The sequence below is a fragment of the Stegostoma tigrinum genome, chromosome 28 (assembly GCF_030684315.1).
Source record: "Stegostoma tigrinum isolate sSteTig4 chromosome 28, sSteTig4.hap1, whole genome shotgun sequence".
In the NCBI taxonomy this organism is placed as follows: domain Eukaryota; kingdom Metazoa; phylum Chordata; class Chondrichthyes; order Orectolobiformes; family Stegostomatidae; genus Stegostoma; species Stegostoma tigrinum.
The window spans coordinates 15,527,174-15,547,144 of NC_081381.1; the positions used below are offsets into that span (position 1 = coordinate 15,527,174).

At 46.4% G+C, this 19,971-nt stretch overlaps 1 protein-coding gene across 2 annotated transcripts in view; it reads right to left on the reverse strand.

Moving 5' to 3' along the window:
• Positions 1-19,971, reverse strand: part of h6pd (hexose-6-phosphate dehydrogenase (glucose 1-dehydrogenase)) — a 68,740-nt gene that overhangs the window by 6,356 nt on the left and 42,413 nt on the right. For both annotated transcript variants that reach the window (XM_048561480.2, XM_048561481.2), the window contains one exon: positions 4,044-4,313. In XM_048561480.2, coding sequence (XP_048417437.1) covers positions 4,044-4,313 — 270 coding nt within the window. The remainder of the gene's footprint in view (positions 1-4,043; positions 4,314-19,971) is intronic.

A 19,971-nucleotide genomic window follows, 5' to 3' on the forward strand; every position in this document is an offset into this window, starting at 1 on the left:
GTGAGAGAGACGGACAGACAGACAGAGAATGTCAGAGAAAGAATGAGAGGAAGAGGAAGAGAGAGACAGAGAGAGTGAATTGCAGAGAAAGAATGAGAGAGAGAGACGGAGAAAGAGAACGTCATAGAAAGAATGAGAAGGAGAGGAAGAGACAGAGAGAGAGAGAGAGAGAGAGTGAATTGCAGAGGAAGAATGAGAGAGAGGGGGAGAGAGAGAGAGAATGGCAGACAAAGAATGGGGGTGGGGGAAGAGAGAGAGAGAGTGAGTGAGAGAGAGAGGGAGAGAGAATGGCAGAGAAAAAATGAGAGTGGGGGGGGAGAGAGATGTTTTTTCTTGCCGTTTGGAGACCTTCCGCCTCTGTCTTGCTCATACACAAGCTGACCATCTGCTCAGGAGCCAATCAGAATGCCGTTGACTCCTGGTGTCCACAACTCAATCAGGAATCTGTCGCTGGGTGAAGATTGCACTGTGCACAGCCCCATGGCACTTCAGCATCTGAAACATCTCCCTCCTCTGCTTGAACAAAGCAACAGTGTAAACACAAATGCATAGTCCGTTCCAGTAACTTGTTGAAAAGAATACAGCAACTCTTTCCACAATCTTTGATTTAAAGGAGATCTCCTACCTTCTCCACTCTGAAATAAAGAAGAATAAAAAGATGTGGTCTTTGCACAGGGATGAGAAACTTCAGCTATGAAGATGGTGGTGGCTGAAGGCAAATTGGGATATGATTGGAATTTTCAAAGCAGTGAAAGGCCTGGACAGATCAGAAAGGAAGAAACTGCTCTTGCTCGCAAAAAGGATCAAGAAGCTGAGGGCACAGATTTAAAACATGATTTTCAAAAGAAGTAAAATCAAATGTAAGAAATAAACTTCGCATTCAGTGAGTGGTTCCGGTCTGGAATGATAGGCAGTAGACAAACAAGACTTCCAAAAATGCATTAGACAATCATGTGTAGCTAGGACAGGCCATAGTTCATGATGCTTGTTCAGACAGCTGGGACAAACATGATGGGCAGAATGGCCTCCTCCTGTTCTGCAGCAATTCTGTCATTCTGAATTCATTATCTTGCTGTGAATGCTGTGTGCATTGAGACACAGTGCCCCTGACTTCCATTCTAATCTTTTTTGATCCTTCATCCTTAACTTCATCTATTTTCTAATTTTGCTGTGTAATGTCTCTGTCTTGTGACCAGTTTTGCTTCCTTCCGATCTGAGCTCCCCCTCAAGCTCCGAAGCCGCTGCCCAGTCTCCACTAAACTAACCCTCTTTTTTTATTATCGGACATCAGTTCTGGAAAACACCGCACGCGGCAACAACTCACAAGTTGGAAAAATGCAGCCCTCCTCTGGAAACGTTGCAATTACCTCTCTCCAATAATCTGGTCCCATTTCGGCAAATCTCATAAAAACCATCAAGCCAATAACTGCTTTCCCAGCCAATGGAGTCATTTAAAATCATCTCAGCAATGTTCAGATGAAAGGGTGAACTTGCAATAAGGGGGCCCTCAACTCCAAACAAAAGAATGTTTTTCCGGAATAGCAGTGTTCTTATATAATTCTGGTTAAGGAGAAGCAGCATAACTTCCAAATTATCCATCCCAGATACATAAAGGATTGATTTCCAATCACACAATATGCCTGCCCCCATAGGACCTAGGCTCTCAGTCATTAAGGATTTACATTACAGATACAGTAGCCAGTGAGCTCATTCTGAAGTAAACAGATTTCACAAATGATCCTGCAGAACAGATTGGAGCAATTTTTTCCCCCACTTTTATACGGATTCATTTCTAGAGCTGAGTGTGGTTGCATGTCACGCCCACACCCAGTGCACCAGACTGATAGGAATGACCTGAGAACATTGTCCCCTTGCTGAGCAGGGTCAGTGCTGGAAGCAGAGAAATCATGCTCCCATGCTTCAGTCTCTCTGGTGGCCCGCTGGACGGATGTCTACACACGCTTTCATTCTCCCTGCGCGCATTTTAAAGAGGGGCTGCAGATCGAGATTTAAACTGACTGTGTTACCCAGTGCATTTAAGTATCGGCTCAGGGGAAACTAAAGTAGTTCATCGCTTCTACTTTAGGGTAAATCACTTCAAGGGTTTTCAGGAATGGGGTCAGAGGGACAGACGGTGTTGGTGGGGGTGAGGGAGTTGGGGTGTAGGGGAGAGAAGGTAGTCAGGATGTGGGGGGAGAGAGGGGGAGTCAGGGTGTGGGAGGGAGACAGGGGGTCAGGGTGTTGGTGGGGAGGGAGTTGGGGTGTGGGGGAGGGGGGGGGAGTCAGGATGTGGGGAGACAGGGGGTCAGGGTGTGGTGGGGGTGAGGGGGTTGGGGTCTGGGGGGAAGAGGGAATCAGTGTGGGGAGGGGGATTCAGGGATGTGAGTGGGGTGAGTCAGGGCATGGAGGGGGAAGAGGGTATTGGGTTGTGGGGGGAGAGAAGGACTTAGGGTGTGGCGAGGAGAGAGACAGAGACAGAGAGAGAGAGAGAGAGAGAGAGAGAGAGAGAGAGAGAGAGAGAGAGAGAGAGAGAGAGACACAGAGAGAGAGAGAGAGAGAGAGAGGGAGACAGAAAGAGAGAGAGAGAGAGAGAGAGAGAGAGAGAGAGAGAGAGAGAGAGAGAGAGAGAGAGACAGAGACAGAGACACAGAGAGAGAGAGACAGAGAGAGTTAGGGTGTGGTGGGGGAGAGGGAGTCAGGGTGTAGGGGAGAGAGAAGGGATTGGGCGTGGTGCAGGAGAGGGAGTCAGGGTGTTGGGGGAGAGGGAGTCAGGGTGTGGAGGAGAGGGAGTCAGGGTGTGGGGGGAGAGGGAGTCAGGGTGTGGGGGGAGAGGGAGTCAGGGTGTGGGGGGAGAGGGAGTCAGGGTGTGGGGGGAGAGGGAGTCAGGGTGTGGGGGGAGAGGGAGTCAGGGTGTGGGGGGAGAGGGAGTCAGGGGAGAGGGAGTATCAGGGTGTGGGGCAGAGAAAGGGGGTCAGGTGTGGTGGGACAGGGAGTCAGGGTGTGGTGGCGAAAGAAGGGGATCAGGGTGTGTGAGGGAGACAGGAGGTCAGGGTGTGGTGGGGGTGAGGGACTTGGGGTCTGGCAGAAAGACGGAGTAAGGTGCGGGGGTGAAAGAGGTGTTAGGCGTGTGGGAGTGAGAGAGAGAGAGTCGGCGTGTAGGTGGAGAGAGGGGGTCGGGGTGTGGTGGGGAGAAGAGACGGGGTCGGGGTGTGGTGGGGGAGAGGGAGTAGTGGTGTGGGGAAGAGAGAGAGAGAGTCAAGATGTGGGGGAGAAGGGGGCGTCAGGATGTGGGGGGAGACAGGGGGTAGCGGTGTGGAGGGAGACAGGGGGTAGCGGTGTGGGGGAAGAGAGAGGGAGTCAGGGCAGGGGTGAGAGAGGGGGCTGGGGTGCAGTGGGGGGTAGAGACAGGGTGAGGGTTGGTATGGGAGATGGAGTCGGGTTGTTGGCACAGACCCAGCAATTTGTTACAGAGAGACAGAGGATCAGCCACAACAATATTGAATGCCTGAGCGATTCTGATGGGCTGAATGGCCAACTCCTGCTCCTATTGTCTTTGATTCCGAGAGATTGCTGGCCCTCTTTACACGTGCATCTCTAAGCCCCACTTCAGTTAGCTCAATTGGCTGGACGGACAGCTTACAATGCAAAGTGACCCCAATAGTGTGGGTTCAAATCCTGCCCCAACTAAAGTTACAATGAAGGAGTGTCCTTCCGAAACTCTTCCCCTTCCCTGAGCTGTGGTAACCCTCAGGTTAAACTCACCACCATCTGCAGAGAGCCCTGGAGGACGATGGTGATTTCACCCATACACTGCAGACGTGGCTCTTTCTGTCAAGATTGATGATGGGTGCAGCTGGCCATAAGGACATCACCCACAGCAGTATTGTGGTCGGAGTGTGGAAGCTATGGGTGGAATGTGTGCGTGACCTGTACCCTAATGGGCAACAGCATGCCAAGGTAACCAGCAGGAGAGCTGGTAAAGGCCACACCAGGCATTGGGAAAGGGGTGGGAGAAGTTTGTGCTCAGTGAAGAATACACCCACCAGCGAATGTTGGCACAGTGCTGATATATTCAGCTGGCTTCCGGAGTTCCTGCCTGACCTCGGAGATGTACGCTTGATACTGGCCGGTGACTGCGCTCCGTTTCTCCAATCTCTCCAAGCTGGCGTACACCTTCATTTTGTTTCTGTGGATCTCCTCTGAGTCGCTGATGTTTGCTGGGGTCTCCATGGCAACAAAGGTCAGAATTTCCGTCAGGTGGTTCTGAATAACGTCGCAAATGACACCGTACTGCTCATAAAAACTCGTGCGACCTAAGGGCAGAGCAAAGTTAGACATGAATGATCCTGAATTAGACGGCAAAATTTCCAATGAGAATCCCCTGGCTTTTAATCATCAGGAGTTTTGTGGATTGTCCCAACTGTCAGGCAAGTTAGGAAAATCCGCTCGGACAGCAGCTTGACAGTTCATTGAGAATCAGGAGGAACCTGGAGCTCTGAAGGAGGCCATTTGGCCTCTTGTACCCATGCTGGATCTTTGAAACAGTCTAAGTTAGGAGTTATTTAACTGGAAGATCTCTCAATTGAAAGCTTGAAACCACGAAACTTAGATCCTTCGAGCCTAGTCCATCTTTCAACATGATGATGGCTGGTCTCCCAACTCAGCACCTTGTCCCCGCTTTCTCCCCCTAAACCCATTGATCCCTTTAGCCCTAAGAACTATATCTAACTCCTTCTTAAAAACACTCAATGTTTTGGCCTCAACTGCTTTCTGTGGCAGACAATTCCACAGGTTCGCTATTCTTGGGTAAAGAAATTCCTCCTCATCTCAATCTGAAATGACCTACCCTACATCCGTAATAAAAACAGAAAGAACTGCAGATGCTGTAGATCAGGAACAAACACAAAGTTGCTAGAAAAGCTCAGCAGGTCTGGCAGCATCCGTGAAGGAGAAAACAGAGTTAACGTTTTGGGTCCGGTGACCCTTCCGGTGACAACACTTGGGTCGTCCTACCATCGATGATGTTCATGTACAGAACAGCGTTAATGATTTAATTGCTCGCTTTCTACCATTTTTGTAGTTACCCATTTATAAACATGGTCCCCCTCAAGAGAGTTTAGGCAACAAAACACAAACTCCCCATCCCCCTCTCTGATGAAGGGTCTAGGCCCGAAACATCAGCTTTTGTGCTCCTCAGATGCTGCTTGACCTGCTGTGTTCATCCAGCTTCACACTTTATTATCTTGGATTCTCCAGCATCTGCAGTTCCCATTATCACTGATACAATTTTAACCTCACTGCAAAGCCTCTTTGAGGGATGCCTAACCTGAAGAAGTTACGCTGAGGTTGGTACGGTGGGAGGAGGGTAACTTCTTCAGGTTAGGCATCCCTCAAAGAGGCTTTGCAGTGAGGTTAAAATTGTATCAGTGATAATGGGAACTGCAGATACTGGAGAATCCAAGATAACAAAGTGTGAAGCTGGATGAACACAGCAGGCCAAGCAGCATCTCAGGAGCACAAAAGCTGACGTTTCGGGCCTAGACCCTTCATCAGAGGGGGGGATGGGGTGAGGGTTGTGGAATAAATAGGGAGAGAGGGGAGGCAGACCGAAGATGGAGAGAAAAGAAGATAGGTGGAGAGGAGAGTATAGGTGGGGAGGTAGGTCAGTCCAGGGACAGGAGAATTGCAGTGGGAGAGAGATACGCTGAGGTTGGTCCGGAGGGAGGAGGGTATCCCTCTTCCACTGCAATTCTCTTGTCCCTGGACTGACCTATCCCCTCCCTACCTCCCGACCTATACTCTCCTCTCCACCTATCTTCTTTTCTCTCCATCTTCGGTCTGCCTCCCCTCTCTCCCTATTTATTCCAGAACCCTCTCCCCATCCCCCTCTCTAATGAAGAGTCTAGGCCCGAAACGTCAGCTTTTGTGCTCCTCAGAAGCTGCTTGGCCTGCTGTGTTCATCCAGCTTCACACTTTGTGATCAAACTATCACCTCCTCCCTGTTTTGTAATGTCAATGCACAGCTAACAACATGCTCATCTGAAACCCTTGGTAATAGACTAAAAAACTTAGCTGGGAATTTCTGCAATGCCATCTTTTACTGAACTGACAGAGTTACATCACAGGATGTAACTTGTACTTAAGAGTCTATAGCTAGGTACCTTGGTATCTAGGATGGCACCATAAGTGGCAACTTGTAAACTTTTCACTGTAATTATGTGAGTTCATGTGACAATAAAGCTAATTCCAAATTCAAGGTGGGCAACTGGCAAATAATGAAAAAAATTTCTCTACTTTCTACTTTCTGCTCTTCAATACTCCCCGTAATTACATTTACTGCTTTATCAACCAACCTGCTCAGACCTGGTATAATGTATCTCTGAGGCAGGTGGGACTTGAACCCTGGCGTAAAGATCGCACTGCGCCACAGAGCCCTCGAACCCGTTAGTATATCACTGCTTAATATGCCAGCTACATGAAAAAAGATGCCAATATCTATGATAACTTTTGCCATCACAGTAACACTCAGAGCACATTATTCCCAAGGAAGCACTTCCAAAATGGAATCACTGTTGTAACAACCAGTAAGTAATGTGATAATATCAACACTGGGTGACACAGTGGCTCAGAGGTTAGCACTGCTGCCTCGCAGTGCCAGGGACCCAGGTTCAATTCCACCCTCGGACGGCTGTCTGTGTGGAGTTTGCACATTCTCCCTGTGTCTGTGTGGGTTTTCTCCTGGCGCTCTGGGCTCCTCCCACAGTCCGAAGCTGTGCAGGTTAGTGTGGATTGGCCATGCTAAATTGTCCATCATGTCCAGGGATGTCCCTGTTAGATAGATTAGCCGTAAGAAATGCAGATCCTCAGGGATGGAGTGGGTACAGGTGGGATGCTGTTTGGAGGCTTGGTGTGGACTTGATGGGCTGAATGGCCTGCTTCCTCACTGTAAAGATTTTATGGTTTTTTTGTCGTGGGGCACAGTGAGGGGGTTAGTAATGGCTGAGACACTTTGATATCCTTTGGTTTCCACCTGAGGGTTATGTCCTCACTTTAACATCCCATCAGAAAGACAGTACCTTCTAAAGTGCAGCACTCCCTCACTGTTACCCTGAAGTGTCAGCCTTGAAGCTGATTTTGTAAAGTTACAGCTGGACTTGAAACTACATCTTTCAGACCCAGAGAAAAGTGTGTGACCCGCTGAGAGACAGCTAGCCCTAGAAAGGCAGCGGCTGAAATGGGTTTCCTGGTATGATGATGGACCAGGAGCTAGATCCCCTCATTCTACAACATGGGAGAGGGCTACCAGCGTTTAGACTGCAAGCTCTCACTTTCAGCGAAGGGGGGGGTGGTGTGAACTAATCATAGACAAGGATCTACAAAGATCTGTACCACTCACGAGTGAAAGCTTCCATGTGATTGGTTGAGAGTCTACATCAAGTTGTTCAGATACGAGTGGAATTGTGGAAAGGTGAGTTACTTATTGTATAATGTCCCTGGTAATGCAGGGGCCCAGACTAATGCTGTAGAAGCACGGTTTCTGGTGGCTGGTGGAATTTAAATACCGTTAATAAAATATTCAGCTGAAAGCTCGTCTCAGTGACGTTGGCCCCAAAACTATCATTGATTGTCAGTAAAATCCACCTCCTTCGTTAACATCCTGCAGGGAAGGAAATCCACCCTCGTTACCCGGTCTGGCCTACATGTGACTCCAGACCCACAGCAATGTGGCGGACTCTTAACTGCCCTCCGAAACGGCCCAGCAAACCATCCAGTCACTCCAGGGCAATTAGGGACAGGCAATAAATGCCGGACCAGCCAGTGACGTGCACATCCCACGAAGGAATGAAGAAAAATCATAACTGAGAAAGGTCACTTCACATTGCACCAGAGGAATGTGATAGCGTACATATTCGACAACTCGGCTGGGTAGCGTCTCACATCAGCACTAAACCAACAGATTGTGCTGGGCCTGATGTCACTTTGAAAGTGACTCCCACATCAATCGCTGATTCTACATCTGGGCTGCACTTACAACATATCCATGAAAAGAGATAATGTTTCCCTCCACAGTAAGGCCAGCTGACACGGCAACACCAGCCCTGATGGAGTGCTGCACTGTTGGGGGTACCATCCTTTCAGGTGAGAAGTTAAAGCCAGGCTCAGGCTACAACTCCCAGTGGTTATTAAAGATGACGGGACACTTTAAATCACAGCTAAGGGCCTTGGTGCACTGTCCATCCCTCAACCAGCATCACCACAAACAAAGTGACATTATGTGTCTGTATTTGAGACGGTAAATACAAGTGTGTGTGTGTGCGTGTGTATCTGTGTGTGTGTGTGTGTGTGTGTGTGTGTGTGTGTGCGTGTGTCTGTGTCTCTGTGTGTGTGCGTGTGTCTGTGTCTGTGTGTATCTGTGTGTGTGTGTGTGTGTGTGTGCGTGTGTATCTGTGTGTGTGCGTGTGTCTGTATCTGTGTGTGTGTGTGTGTCTCTGTGTGTGTGCGTGTGTCTGTGTGTGTGCATGTGTCTGTGTGTGTCTGTGAGAGAGAGTGTGAGTGAATGAGTGTGAGAGTGAGACAGTGTGAGCCAGTATGAAAGTGTGAGAATGTGAGAGTGTGAGAATGAGATTGTGAGAGATGAAAGAGTGAGAATGTGAGTGAGAGAGTGAGAATGAGAGTGTGAGAGAATGAGAGTGACAGAGCATGTGAGGAGTGTGAGAGAGAGAGTGTGAGACAGTATGAGAGTGCGTGAGTGAAAGAGTGAGTGCGCGAGGGTGCAAGAATGCAATAGAGTGAGAGTGTGAGAGGGAGAGAGTGAGAGTGAGAAAGTGTGAGAGAGTGAGAAAGTGTAAGTGAGAGACTGGGAGAGTGACAGAGTGAGACACTACAACAGCGTGAGTAAAAGAGTGAGCGAGAGTGACAGAGAGTGAGAGAGAGAGTGAGCAAGAGTGCAAGAGAGTGCGAGAGAGCGAGCGAGAGCGTGAGCGAGAGTGCGAGAATGTGACAGTGTGAGACAGCATGAGAGCAAGAGTGAAAGTGAGAGTGCGAAAGTGAGAGAGAGAGGCAGTATGAGAGCATGTGAATGAAAGAGTGAGAGTGACAGAGTGTGAGAGTGTGAGACAGTATAAGGCTGTGCGAATGAAAGAGTGAGAGTGCGAGAGTGAGACAGTATGAGAGCATGTGAATGAAAGAATGAATGTGAGTGTGAGTGTGAGACAGAGGGACAGAGGGACAAGCTGAGAGAGGGACAAGCTGAGAGAGTGAGAGCGTGAGACAGTATGAGGGTGTGTGAGTGAAAGAGTGAGAGTGCGAGAGTGCGAGACAGTATAAGAGCATGTGAATGGAAGAATAAGTGAGTGCGAGAACGCGAGAATGCAAGAGAGCGAGAGTGTGAGAGTAAGACAGTATGACAGCATGTGAATGAAAGAGTGACACTGTGAGTGACAGAGTGTGAGAGTGAGACAGTGTGAGGATATGAGAGTGTGAGAGTTTGAGAGTGTGAGACATTGCGAGTGTGAGGGTATGAGGGTATGACAGTGTGACACAGTGTGAGTGAGAGAGTGTGGGCTGGGGTAGACAGTTGTTGTTAAAACAACAATGCCTCTGGCTTGATGTGTGTGTTAATTGCAAGAACAACAGGCACAATATCCCCTGGGATCTGTGTTAGTGTCAGATGGACCTGCATAGTCTACCCAGCAGCAGCGGTTTCTGTATCACCACACCGCTCGGAACTTGCCAGCGGTTTACACAGCTTCGAGGGAATATTGCACACGCAGTGTGTCAGTGCAGGGAGGCTGCAGTGCTTCATCCTTCACACATTTTGGACAGACCAAAAGACTAACCCTCTCTTATTACACACTGCGGCTGTATCGGAAGGATTGGCAGAATGACGACCAATGAACTGGGCTGCTTTATGATAAACCTTCCAGGCATATTAACTCCCGAGGTGGGACCTGTCAACCAGAGGAAGGGACATTACCACATCACCACAAGAACCACTTTCCAAATGTTCTTATAGTGCACCCCGCAAACTGGCTGCTGTATTTCCAAATCACAAGAGGGACTGCACCAGTTGCAAAGTATTGTGAAACATCTTGAGATCATATAGGTGTTACATAAATGAAAGTCTGTCTTGTTTTAACACCAGCATTACAGTCAGAATATAACTGTATAAACTGGTCAAAAGGTTTGGAACAAACAAAGTGTAATTCAAGAAAGAAAGATTATTGTATGAGTCTAGGATCCAATTTAGTTTTAGGTTTTTAGTCTGCAATCCAAAGATTCTCTGAGCGATTTATCTTTGTGATGAGAAGTTGAAATTGTCCTAGTTAATCCCAGTCCTTTGGATGTGTAAAGATTATTGTAATTTAGTAATTTATTAGGGGAATATTTATAGCATTAATTTGCTCAGAAGGATAGGGTAGAATAATTCATGACAATAAATTGCATTTGATTAACATTCCAAAGTATGATTCAAACAATTTATTGGTGCTTAGTGATACAGGATTATTTATGAAATGATTAATTTAGTAACAGGATACTTACAGGGGAATATTTATTGAGGTAAGGTCAAAACCATTAACCTCTAAAAGACACACAGGAAATGTTCACTTATTGGAATAGGGTAACCAAATCATTTACTTGTGAGGTGGGGAAAGCAATGGTTGAAAGAAATTGTTTTCCTCGCAGTTGGAAGAAATATAGAGCAGGAAGTGAAAACCAACAGATGTGGCAACGAGTTGAGCTGAAACTAGCAAGCCTCAGGAGGCTGTGAGTTTCAGAGCCAATCCAGAATGGAAACCTGCACTGACACTGTGTTCGTATTGAATGGTATCACAGGCCCAAGTGCCAGAGGCCTGTTCCTGCTTCTGATTCCTATGTTCAGTGCAGTACTGAGGGTTTTGAGAAGATTTGTAGCTCAGGTTGAGGTTCTGGATATGAGTTTGCTCGCTGAGCTGGAAGGTTCATTTTTCGTCACCAACCCAAGGAAACCTAAACAGATAAATTGAAAGCGGGACATAACACCAGCGCTTCGCTGGAGGCTCACTGATGATGTTACCTGGAATGGTGACGAAACGTCTGAAAACGAACCTTCCAGCTCAGCAAGCAAACTCACATCCAGTACTGAGGGTGTCCCACAGCTCCAAAGGCACACTCCTTCAGATGAATCACTGAATTAAAGTTCCAATGAAACCCACAAGTGGGCCATATAAGATTGCCTGAAATGGTCCACACCTTGGGTCCAAACAGCTAAACACTGCCGCGGTCACCAGGTCTTATATTCTCAAATGCCCCAATTCCAGGTGAAGAGATGGTGTTGCGACAATATCGCAAGGTCAGCAATTTGGTACCCGACACTAATGTTTTGGGGACATGGGTTTGAATCCCACTGTGGCAAATGGAGAAATTTGAATTCAGTAAATACCTGGAAGGAAGAGCTGGTCTAATGGCTACTGCCCTAACCACTGTCAATTGTTGTAAAAACCAGGGAAGGAAATCTGCCATCCTTACCTGGTCTGGCCTATATGTGACTGCAGACCCACAGCAATGTGGTTGACTCTTAACTTCCCTCTGGACAATTAATGCTGGTATGGCCAGCAATGCCTACATCCTGTGAATAAATAATAAACATGTACTTCAGAGACACTCTGAAGGTCTGCTTGAAGCACAGCAGCAGTATTGACATAAATGACCAGAAGCAGGATGTTACTGATAGCCTGAACTGACAATATGATGCCCATCAAAGCCATATTATGCTTCGGGGCACAACATTGTACAGATGGGCACAGCAGCTGCTGAGTAGGGAAAGCAAATCCAGACATCCTGCTCCTTCCTGCTCCCATACAATCGCTGCTACATCTTGCAGATCGAGCTTTAAGGTTACCAGGGGCCAGTTGGTCAACAAATAAAAATTCGCTGATTCAGTCACATGACAGACCATAAGACATAGGAGTGGAGGTAAGGCCATTTGGCCCATCAAGTCCACTCCACCATTTAAATCATGGCTGATGGGCATTTCAACTCCACTTCCCTGCTCTCTCCCTGTAGCCCTTGGTTCCTTGTGAGATCAAGAATGTGTCGATCTCTGCCATGAAGGCATCTAACGTCCCGGCCTCCACTGCATCCGGGGCAATGAATTCCACAAGCCCACCTCTCTCTGGCTGAAGAAATGTCTCCTCATTTCCGTTTTAAATTTACCCCCTCTAATTCGAAGGCTGTGCCCACGGGTCCTAGTCTCCCTGCCTAACGGAAACAACTTCCCAGCGTCCACCCCTTCTAAGCCATATGGACAATGGACAATGCCAGTAATCCAGAGGTGACAACGCCTTCAAGTTAAGAACTTTCTGAAGAGGGATCACGGGGCTCAAAACATTAACTCTATTTCTCTCTCCAGAAATGTGGCCAGATCTGCTGAATTTCTCCAGCAATTTCTGTTTCTGCTGGAGCAGCTGTCCTCAGAGAAGGCTGGGAGGACTTTTGACAGAAGGCTCAAAATCAGGAGGGATCTAGACAGAATAGGAATAGGGACAGAATCGGGGCAATAGGGCCCCAACACAGATTTGAGGTGACTGGCAAAAAAGAACCCAAGGCAATATGACAAAAAAATGTTTTGACATAGCAGGTGGTTCTGATCTGATGGGCACTGTTTGAAAGACTGATGAAAGCAGATTTAATTAAAGCAACGTACAAGAAATTAACCAAGCACTGAAAGTGAAAGAAAGCCGCTGGTCCACAGAGGAAGGGCAGGACTGGCTGGACTCGGCATAAGCTCAAGGGGCTGAATGTTCCGCTCTGTGCTACAACCTGTGTTTGGTTGATTTCATCGCAAGTGATTTATTCTGCAAGGCAATGGTTGCATTTTGACATTTCCAACATTCCTGCAAAACCGATGAGGAGGCAAAATCCCTCTGTAAGCTGTGGCTGGCAGCTCCACGCAAGCTTATTCATTGTTAGGCCAGGATTCTGCAGATAATGTCAAGGTTGTGCCTCTGAGAAGCAAAGATTGCACACGGTGAGATTTGCTCACAGGAAACGCTGCAATCCCCAGCCAAGTCTGGTAACTTTAAAGCTCGATCTGCAAGATGTAGCAGCGATTGTATTTATAGAACAACTTCCCAGCATAAATCAATACTTCTCCAAGAAAAGCTTTAAAAGGAAAGCCTGTCAGAGGACACAATGTACTGCTGCGTCCTGAATGCGAAGAAAATCTCTTCCACATGGCCCTGTGATGGCACATTTAAGTGAAGAACCCATTTCCCACAGGAATGAATGTCTTTATGAAGGGCTCAGCATTGAAGGCTACCAGGCAATTTGTTAGGCCGTGCCCTGCAGTGGGAACACTTTCTGGAAAGTTAAATGTCTTCAACAATGAGGGCACCAGAATTTGTGTTGGGAAACTGTGAAGGTTATACAGAAAGTGACAGTGAGGTCTGGGTGTTAAATAGCGTAATGGATGTAATCCAGTCAAACAAAGAGGACTTCATTTAAGTCAGCAGTGAAAATAATTCACTTGGGAGAATTGAACAGAATTCATGGGAAGTCTTAGCTCTGGATAATATGTTTTTACAGCAGTTCGATGAACCATGTCCTACACAGTCAGCAGTTCATTTGGACAAACAGTGCACAATAAAGACATTCTCATATCCACTGCAATTTCCATCAGTTCTTGCCCCCGTGAACCATAAGTGCTCATAAAATCTAGAGAATGGCACTGTTTGCATGTAGTTCACACCCATCAGATTGTGGCAATCTTATTGAATTGACCGAAGGTGTTAACTGACCCTTTGAGATCAAGTGAACTGGACACATTATGAGTAAGAGGTGTCTCCAAACTTATAATTTTTGACTGCAGACCTCTATCCATCATTTTTACGAAGGTGTTGGATCTAAAGATTAGTATAAGGAAATGGATGGTCCCTTCTTTGATTCCCCTCCCCATTTTGATAGCTATCTTTTGTGATAAAGCAGCAGGAGAAAGCCATTCAGCCCTTAAGTCTCTTCCACAGTTCAATTAAAATTGTGGCTGAATCAAAGAGGACACCATCAGATCCTGACAGTAACTTTTAGATCCAAAATCTTTGTGAAAATGATGGAAAAAAGCTTTAAAAGAGCTGTTACAGGGTTTAGGACACTTGTGAACTTGGCCAATTCCTAGAGCCAAGTGATGTTCATCTTTTTTCCATCCAGCCGGCTTGGCTCTGCCATCTTTAATATCCTTGCCCAATGAAAACCAAGCACAGGTGTCGATTCTCATTGGGCTAAAGTTTCAAAAATACCTACAGCTTTGTTCTACTTTAGTTGCCCCAAAGGGTCAAATTGTGAGCTTCAATAAAGTTCTGGGAAGCATTTCAACCATGTGGGACACCAATGCTTAGTTCACTAATATTCCTACCTGATGGTTCCAGAAACAGTGCAAATCACTGTAGCGATGCATCAAGAAGCTGCACAAACTCTGATCGACTTCCAACTCCTATTCAAGCCAGAAGCACTGAGTCCAATTCCACCAGTGCTAAGCCTGAATTATTTTCTTTACAAAACTCAGATGTCTAATTGACATTTGATAAGAATTTTGTATGGGGTCAGAATTTAACATCCACGGCTCTACCCTCTTACTAATCTTCTCCCTTTGCTGGCGTTTATCTTGTCCCAGATTTTCAAACATTGTTACACAGGGCGCAGTTCACCTTGAGAAAGTCACAGTTGCAAGTTCAGAGTGTGGCAAACCACAAAAGACACACTGATTCACCGTCGACCTAGAGCCCTCAAAAGTCCCTTTGTTTTCGATCCACCATTTGTGTTTGCAATGTAACCTCACCGAGGCTACGCTCTTCAACTAATTTCACCAGGCTCAACTTATTATGGGAGAGAAATTCAAAACAAGAAAGTTTCCTTTGAAAATTGGAAAATATTGCCTTTTCTCAGCAGCATAATGTTTTCAATTTGCAAGTGGAATTCAATTAAAACATTTTGTTCCACATGCCTCTTTTGCCTTTATTCTTTCATGCAATAGAGGTATTATCGAGTCATACAGCACAGAAACAGACTCTTCGGCCCATCCATTCCATGCCAGCTATAATGCCAAACTAAACTAGTCTCACCTGCCTGCTCCTGGGCCATATCCCTCCAAACCTTTCCTTTTCATGTACTTATCCAAATGTCTTATAAATGTTGTAATTGTACCCACAATCCACTACTTCCTCAGGAAGTTCATTCCACATCCGGACCACACTCTGCGTAAAAAATTTGTCCCTCCTGTCTTTTTCAAATCTCTCTCTTCTCACCGTAAAAATGTGTCCCCTGGTCTTGAAATCCTCCATCTTAGAGAAACGACAACTACCATTAAGTCTATCAATACCTGTCATTATTTTATAAACTTCTACCAAATCGCCTCTCAGCCTCCAACACTCCAGTGAAAAATGTCCCAGCCTGTCCAGCCTCTCCTTATAACTTAAACTTTCCATACCCGGCAACATCCTGGTAAATCTCTTCTGAACCCTCTCCAGGTTAATGATATCCTTCCAATGACTAGCTGACCAGAACTGGACACTGGTGATGCCACTTATGGAATACAATGTCCTGTAGAACCTCACCGTGACTTCCCAACTCTCATACTCAAAGGATTGAGCAATATGTTGCTGGGAAGGCCGGCATTTGTTGCCCATCCCTAATTGCCCTGGCACTAAGTAACTTGCTGGGTCATCTCAGAGGGCAATTAAGAATCGACCACCTTACTGTGGGTCTGGAGCCACCTGCAGATTTCCTTCCCTGAAAGGTATTAATGATTTGGGTGGATTTTTTACACAATCAATGATCGCTGCTATCGTTATTACTACTGAGACAAACTTTCAAGTCCAGATTTATTAGTTAGGTTTTAAGTTCCCATGGTGGGATATGAACTGTGTATCCACAGCACCAGCCTAGGTCTCTATAGACTACTCATCCTGTGAGATTGCCACCATCTCTCCCCTCAGCATGAATCCTTCAACATCTCCTGTGGTGCTTCCTCCTGCACCATCCCTCGTAGTTTTTGTTTTGAGCAGTTGGTCAGTAATAGGGCAGTAAGTTGGCTGGGCCAACTTCCTTCTAGTAACAAACAGCAAAAGGCTCCACTGATAGCTTCTTCAGCTTATCCAGTGATCCACACAGCAGGAAACATCCTACTCTCAAATCCTGATGGGTGCTAACGGCAAAGATCTCAGCTAAGGCAATAATAGGGAAGTCACAATTAGCCTCTACGCTTGTAGGTTCAGGCTGGGAGAACTGGCATTGTCACTGCTTTCCATCACTACTGGAAGCATGGACATTGGACGGGGATAGGTTTGGGATAGAACATAATCCCAGTTCAACGCACGCAAGCACTTCAACGTTTGCAGGTGAACATTGGATATCTAGTGCAGATACCAGGGGCCAGCTGGTGCTTTTGGAATCCACATCCATCATGAACCATGAGACCATAAAATATAGGAGCAGAATTAGGTCATTTGGCCCATCCAGTCTGCTCTGCCAATCAACTGTGCCTGATGAGATTCTCAAACCCATTCTCCTGCCTTCTCCTTGTAACCTGTGATTCCTTTATTAATCAAGAACCTATCTATTTCTGTACTGAGTACACTCAATGATTGGCCTACACAGCCCTCTGCAGCAAAGAGTTGCACAGATTCACCACCTTCTGGCTGAAGAAATTCCTCCTCATCTCAGTTCTATAAGGTCATCCCTTTGCTCTGAGGCTGTGCCCTCAAGTGCTAATCTCACCTACTCATGGAAATATCTACTCTATGTGCACTTTATCCAGACCTCTCAGTATTCTGTAAGTTTCAATCAGGTTCCCCCTCATCCTTCTAAACTCCAACAAGTGCAGATCCAGAGTCCTAAACTGCTCCTCATACGACAAGCTCTTCAGCCCCAGGATCATTCTTGTAAATTTCCTCCAACACCAGCACATCCTTCCTTCGATATGGGGCCCACAGGCTGAAGAAACACTGCCCTCCATCTCCTGCTGTAGGACCATCGGTTTCTCAGTTTCAACCAGTTTTGACTAATCCGTTGGAAAAGGAAGGAGCTTCATGAAACATTACACAGCAAACCTTCATCTAATAATGGGGAGAAAGAACCAAAAAGCCTCAGTGCCACTTTCATCCACAATTGTATCTCCTGCCAACAGTATTTCAATACAAGCTACGTCGCAGTGTTACATATTGTGCCAAAGAAATGTCAGCAGGATGTGCCAAACAGGCCCATTGAATAAACACACCTGTATGTTTCTGGTTCACTCCCAACCTATTTTATTGCTTTCACTGCAAACAAGCATTACCCACAGGCAAGCCTATGTCTATTCTGATCTGGCACTTCACCTCATGTGTTTGGTACAGAGAAAATAGATCCACCAGCAAAACAATCGTCCTGATCACACGGGAGATACAATATTTCTGTCTCACACCAGATACCTGTTGCTACAACCGTAACTAATCGGCAAGTTACAGTCATGACGAGGGAGTTATTCACAAAAGTGAGCAATGAGAGGGGAACACTGAACAGACTCCACAGAAATGGAAAGTGGTTAATCACAAAACATTGAACATAGAACAGTGATAATGGGAACTGCAGATGCTGGAGATTCCAAGATAATAAAATGTAAGGCTGGATGAACACAGCAGGCCAAGCAGCATCTCAGGAGCACAAAAGCTGACGTTTCGGGCCTAGACCCTTCATCAGAGAGGGGGATGGGGGGAGGGAACTGGAATAAATAGGGAGAGAGGGGGAGGCGGACCGAAGATGGAGAGTAAAGAAGATAGGTGGAGAGGGTGTAGGTGGGGAGGTAGGGAGGGGATAGGTCAGTCCAGGGAAGACGGACAGGTCAAGGAGGTGGGATGAGGTTAGTAGGTAGCTGGGGGTGCGGCTTGGGGTGGGAGGAAGGGATGGGTGAGAGGAAGAACCGGTTAGGGAGGCAGAGACAGGTTGGACTGGTTTTGGGATGCAGTGGGTGGGGGGGAAGAGCTGGGCTGGTTGTGTGGTGCAGTGGGGGGAGGGGATGAACTGGGCTGGTTTAGGGATGCAGTGGGGGAAGGGGAGACATAGAACAGTGCAGTGCAGGAACAGACCCTTTGGCCCACAATGTCAACAAATCACCTGTGGTCCATATCCCTCCGTTCCTTGTAAATGCAAGTGCTTATCTATAAGTCCTTTAAACACACCACCACCCCTGGCAGCGCTTTGCAGGCTCCAACTACTCTCTGTGTAAAAAGACTTGCTCCTCACCTTTCCTTTGAGCTTTCCCCCTCTCATCGTAAATGCATACCCCTTAATATTAGACATTTCAACTCTAGGGAAAAAGGTTCTGTCTGTATCAGCACATAAACTTCTGAAATGTTCTTGCAGAACTTCTGCTGAAATGATTCTCAAAAAGACTTTCTAATTACAGAGCAGTGAATACAATCACTACATGAATGGTGTGTGTGTTTGTAAGATTACAGCACTTAATTCTATGCAACTAAAAAAAACCCAACCATGTCACAGTTTGCCATTCTGTAACATTTCTTCCCAGAACTGGACTCTGTTTTAAAGACAGTTTCCTTGTTCCCATGAGATTACAGAATAACCACACAATTTATGAACAATCTATCCAATTTATCCAATAGATGATTCATCCAAACAGTAAGAAAGAAATGAAATGTTGGCAACACCAGCTCTGGGTACTTGGCCACAAAATAACCTGAGCTAGTCTAAATAATTTACCCCTTTTACAGATGATGTTTTTTTTTCTTTATTCATTCATGGGATGAGGGCATCACTAGCTCGACCAACATTTATTGCCCATCTCTAATTGCGAGTCAACCACATTGCTGTTGGTCTGGAGTCACATGTAGACCAGACCAGGTAAGGATGGCAGTTTCCTTCCCTAAAGGACATTAGTGAACCAGATGGGTTTTTCCCATCAATTGGCAATGGATTCACGGTCACCATTAGATTCTTAATTCCAGGTATTTTATTAAATTCAAATTCCACGATCTGCCACGGCAGGATTCGAACCCAGGTCCCCAGAACATTATGTGGGTCTCTAGATTAAGAGTCCAGTGATAATACCACTAGGCCATAGCCTCCCTAAATGTGTGATGGTAACCTGTGGTGACACTGCCTGCCCGTTCTCAACACCAAAACTCTCTGTGACAATGGTGAGCTCCAGGAGACTGTGTCAATTTGAAGGACTTCCTTCAATGGGCTGCAGGTGGAGCACCAAGTGAATCAGACAGCTTGAGTGTAGACAGGAAACTGGAGAGGACAGAAGAGGAGCAGAATCCTTCTAGTTTGCTCAAATTGTACTGATAAGCTCAAAGATTGGACACTTCGGCATAAGACTTCAATGTCCACAGAAACTTCCTAATTGGAACCTGCTGCATTTTCGCATATCCAGGTAATTGGACACATGAAATGGCAGCAAAATGTATGAACCTTGTATTGGGAAATGGTATGAAAAGTGTAATCGCCCTCTGCCTGTAAACAGAATTCCCAACGGTGATTGATGCTACTCCCCAAAAACTTCCCAACACCCTGGCAAAACAATTGACTGACCGGTCCGTTGGTTCACCTCACGCACAGTAAGAGTTTGGCCCAGGGTTGCCCTTCTGCTCCTGGTATTAACCAGCCACCATTCATACGTCTCACCCACTAGAGGTCTGGTGTGAAAGAGAAAACAAATAATGTTCCCTGGTGGAGTGCGGAGGGAAAGCAGTGGAGTAGTGGTCATATCACTGGAATAGCAACCCAAAGCCCTATTGGGCCAAATCCCACCGTGACAGATCATGGGATTCAAATCCAATAACATCTGGAATAGGGAACAGGCTTAATGGCGACCACCAAACCATTGCTGATTGGTGTAAAAACCATTGAGTTGACTAAGGAAGTCCTTAAGGAAAGGAAAACTGCTTCCTTACCTGCCTCTGGCATACATGCGACTTCAGTACCCATGCCAACATGATT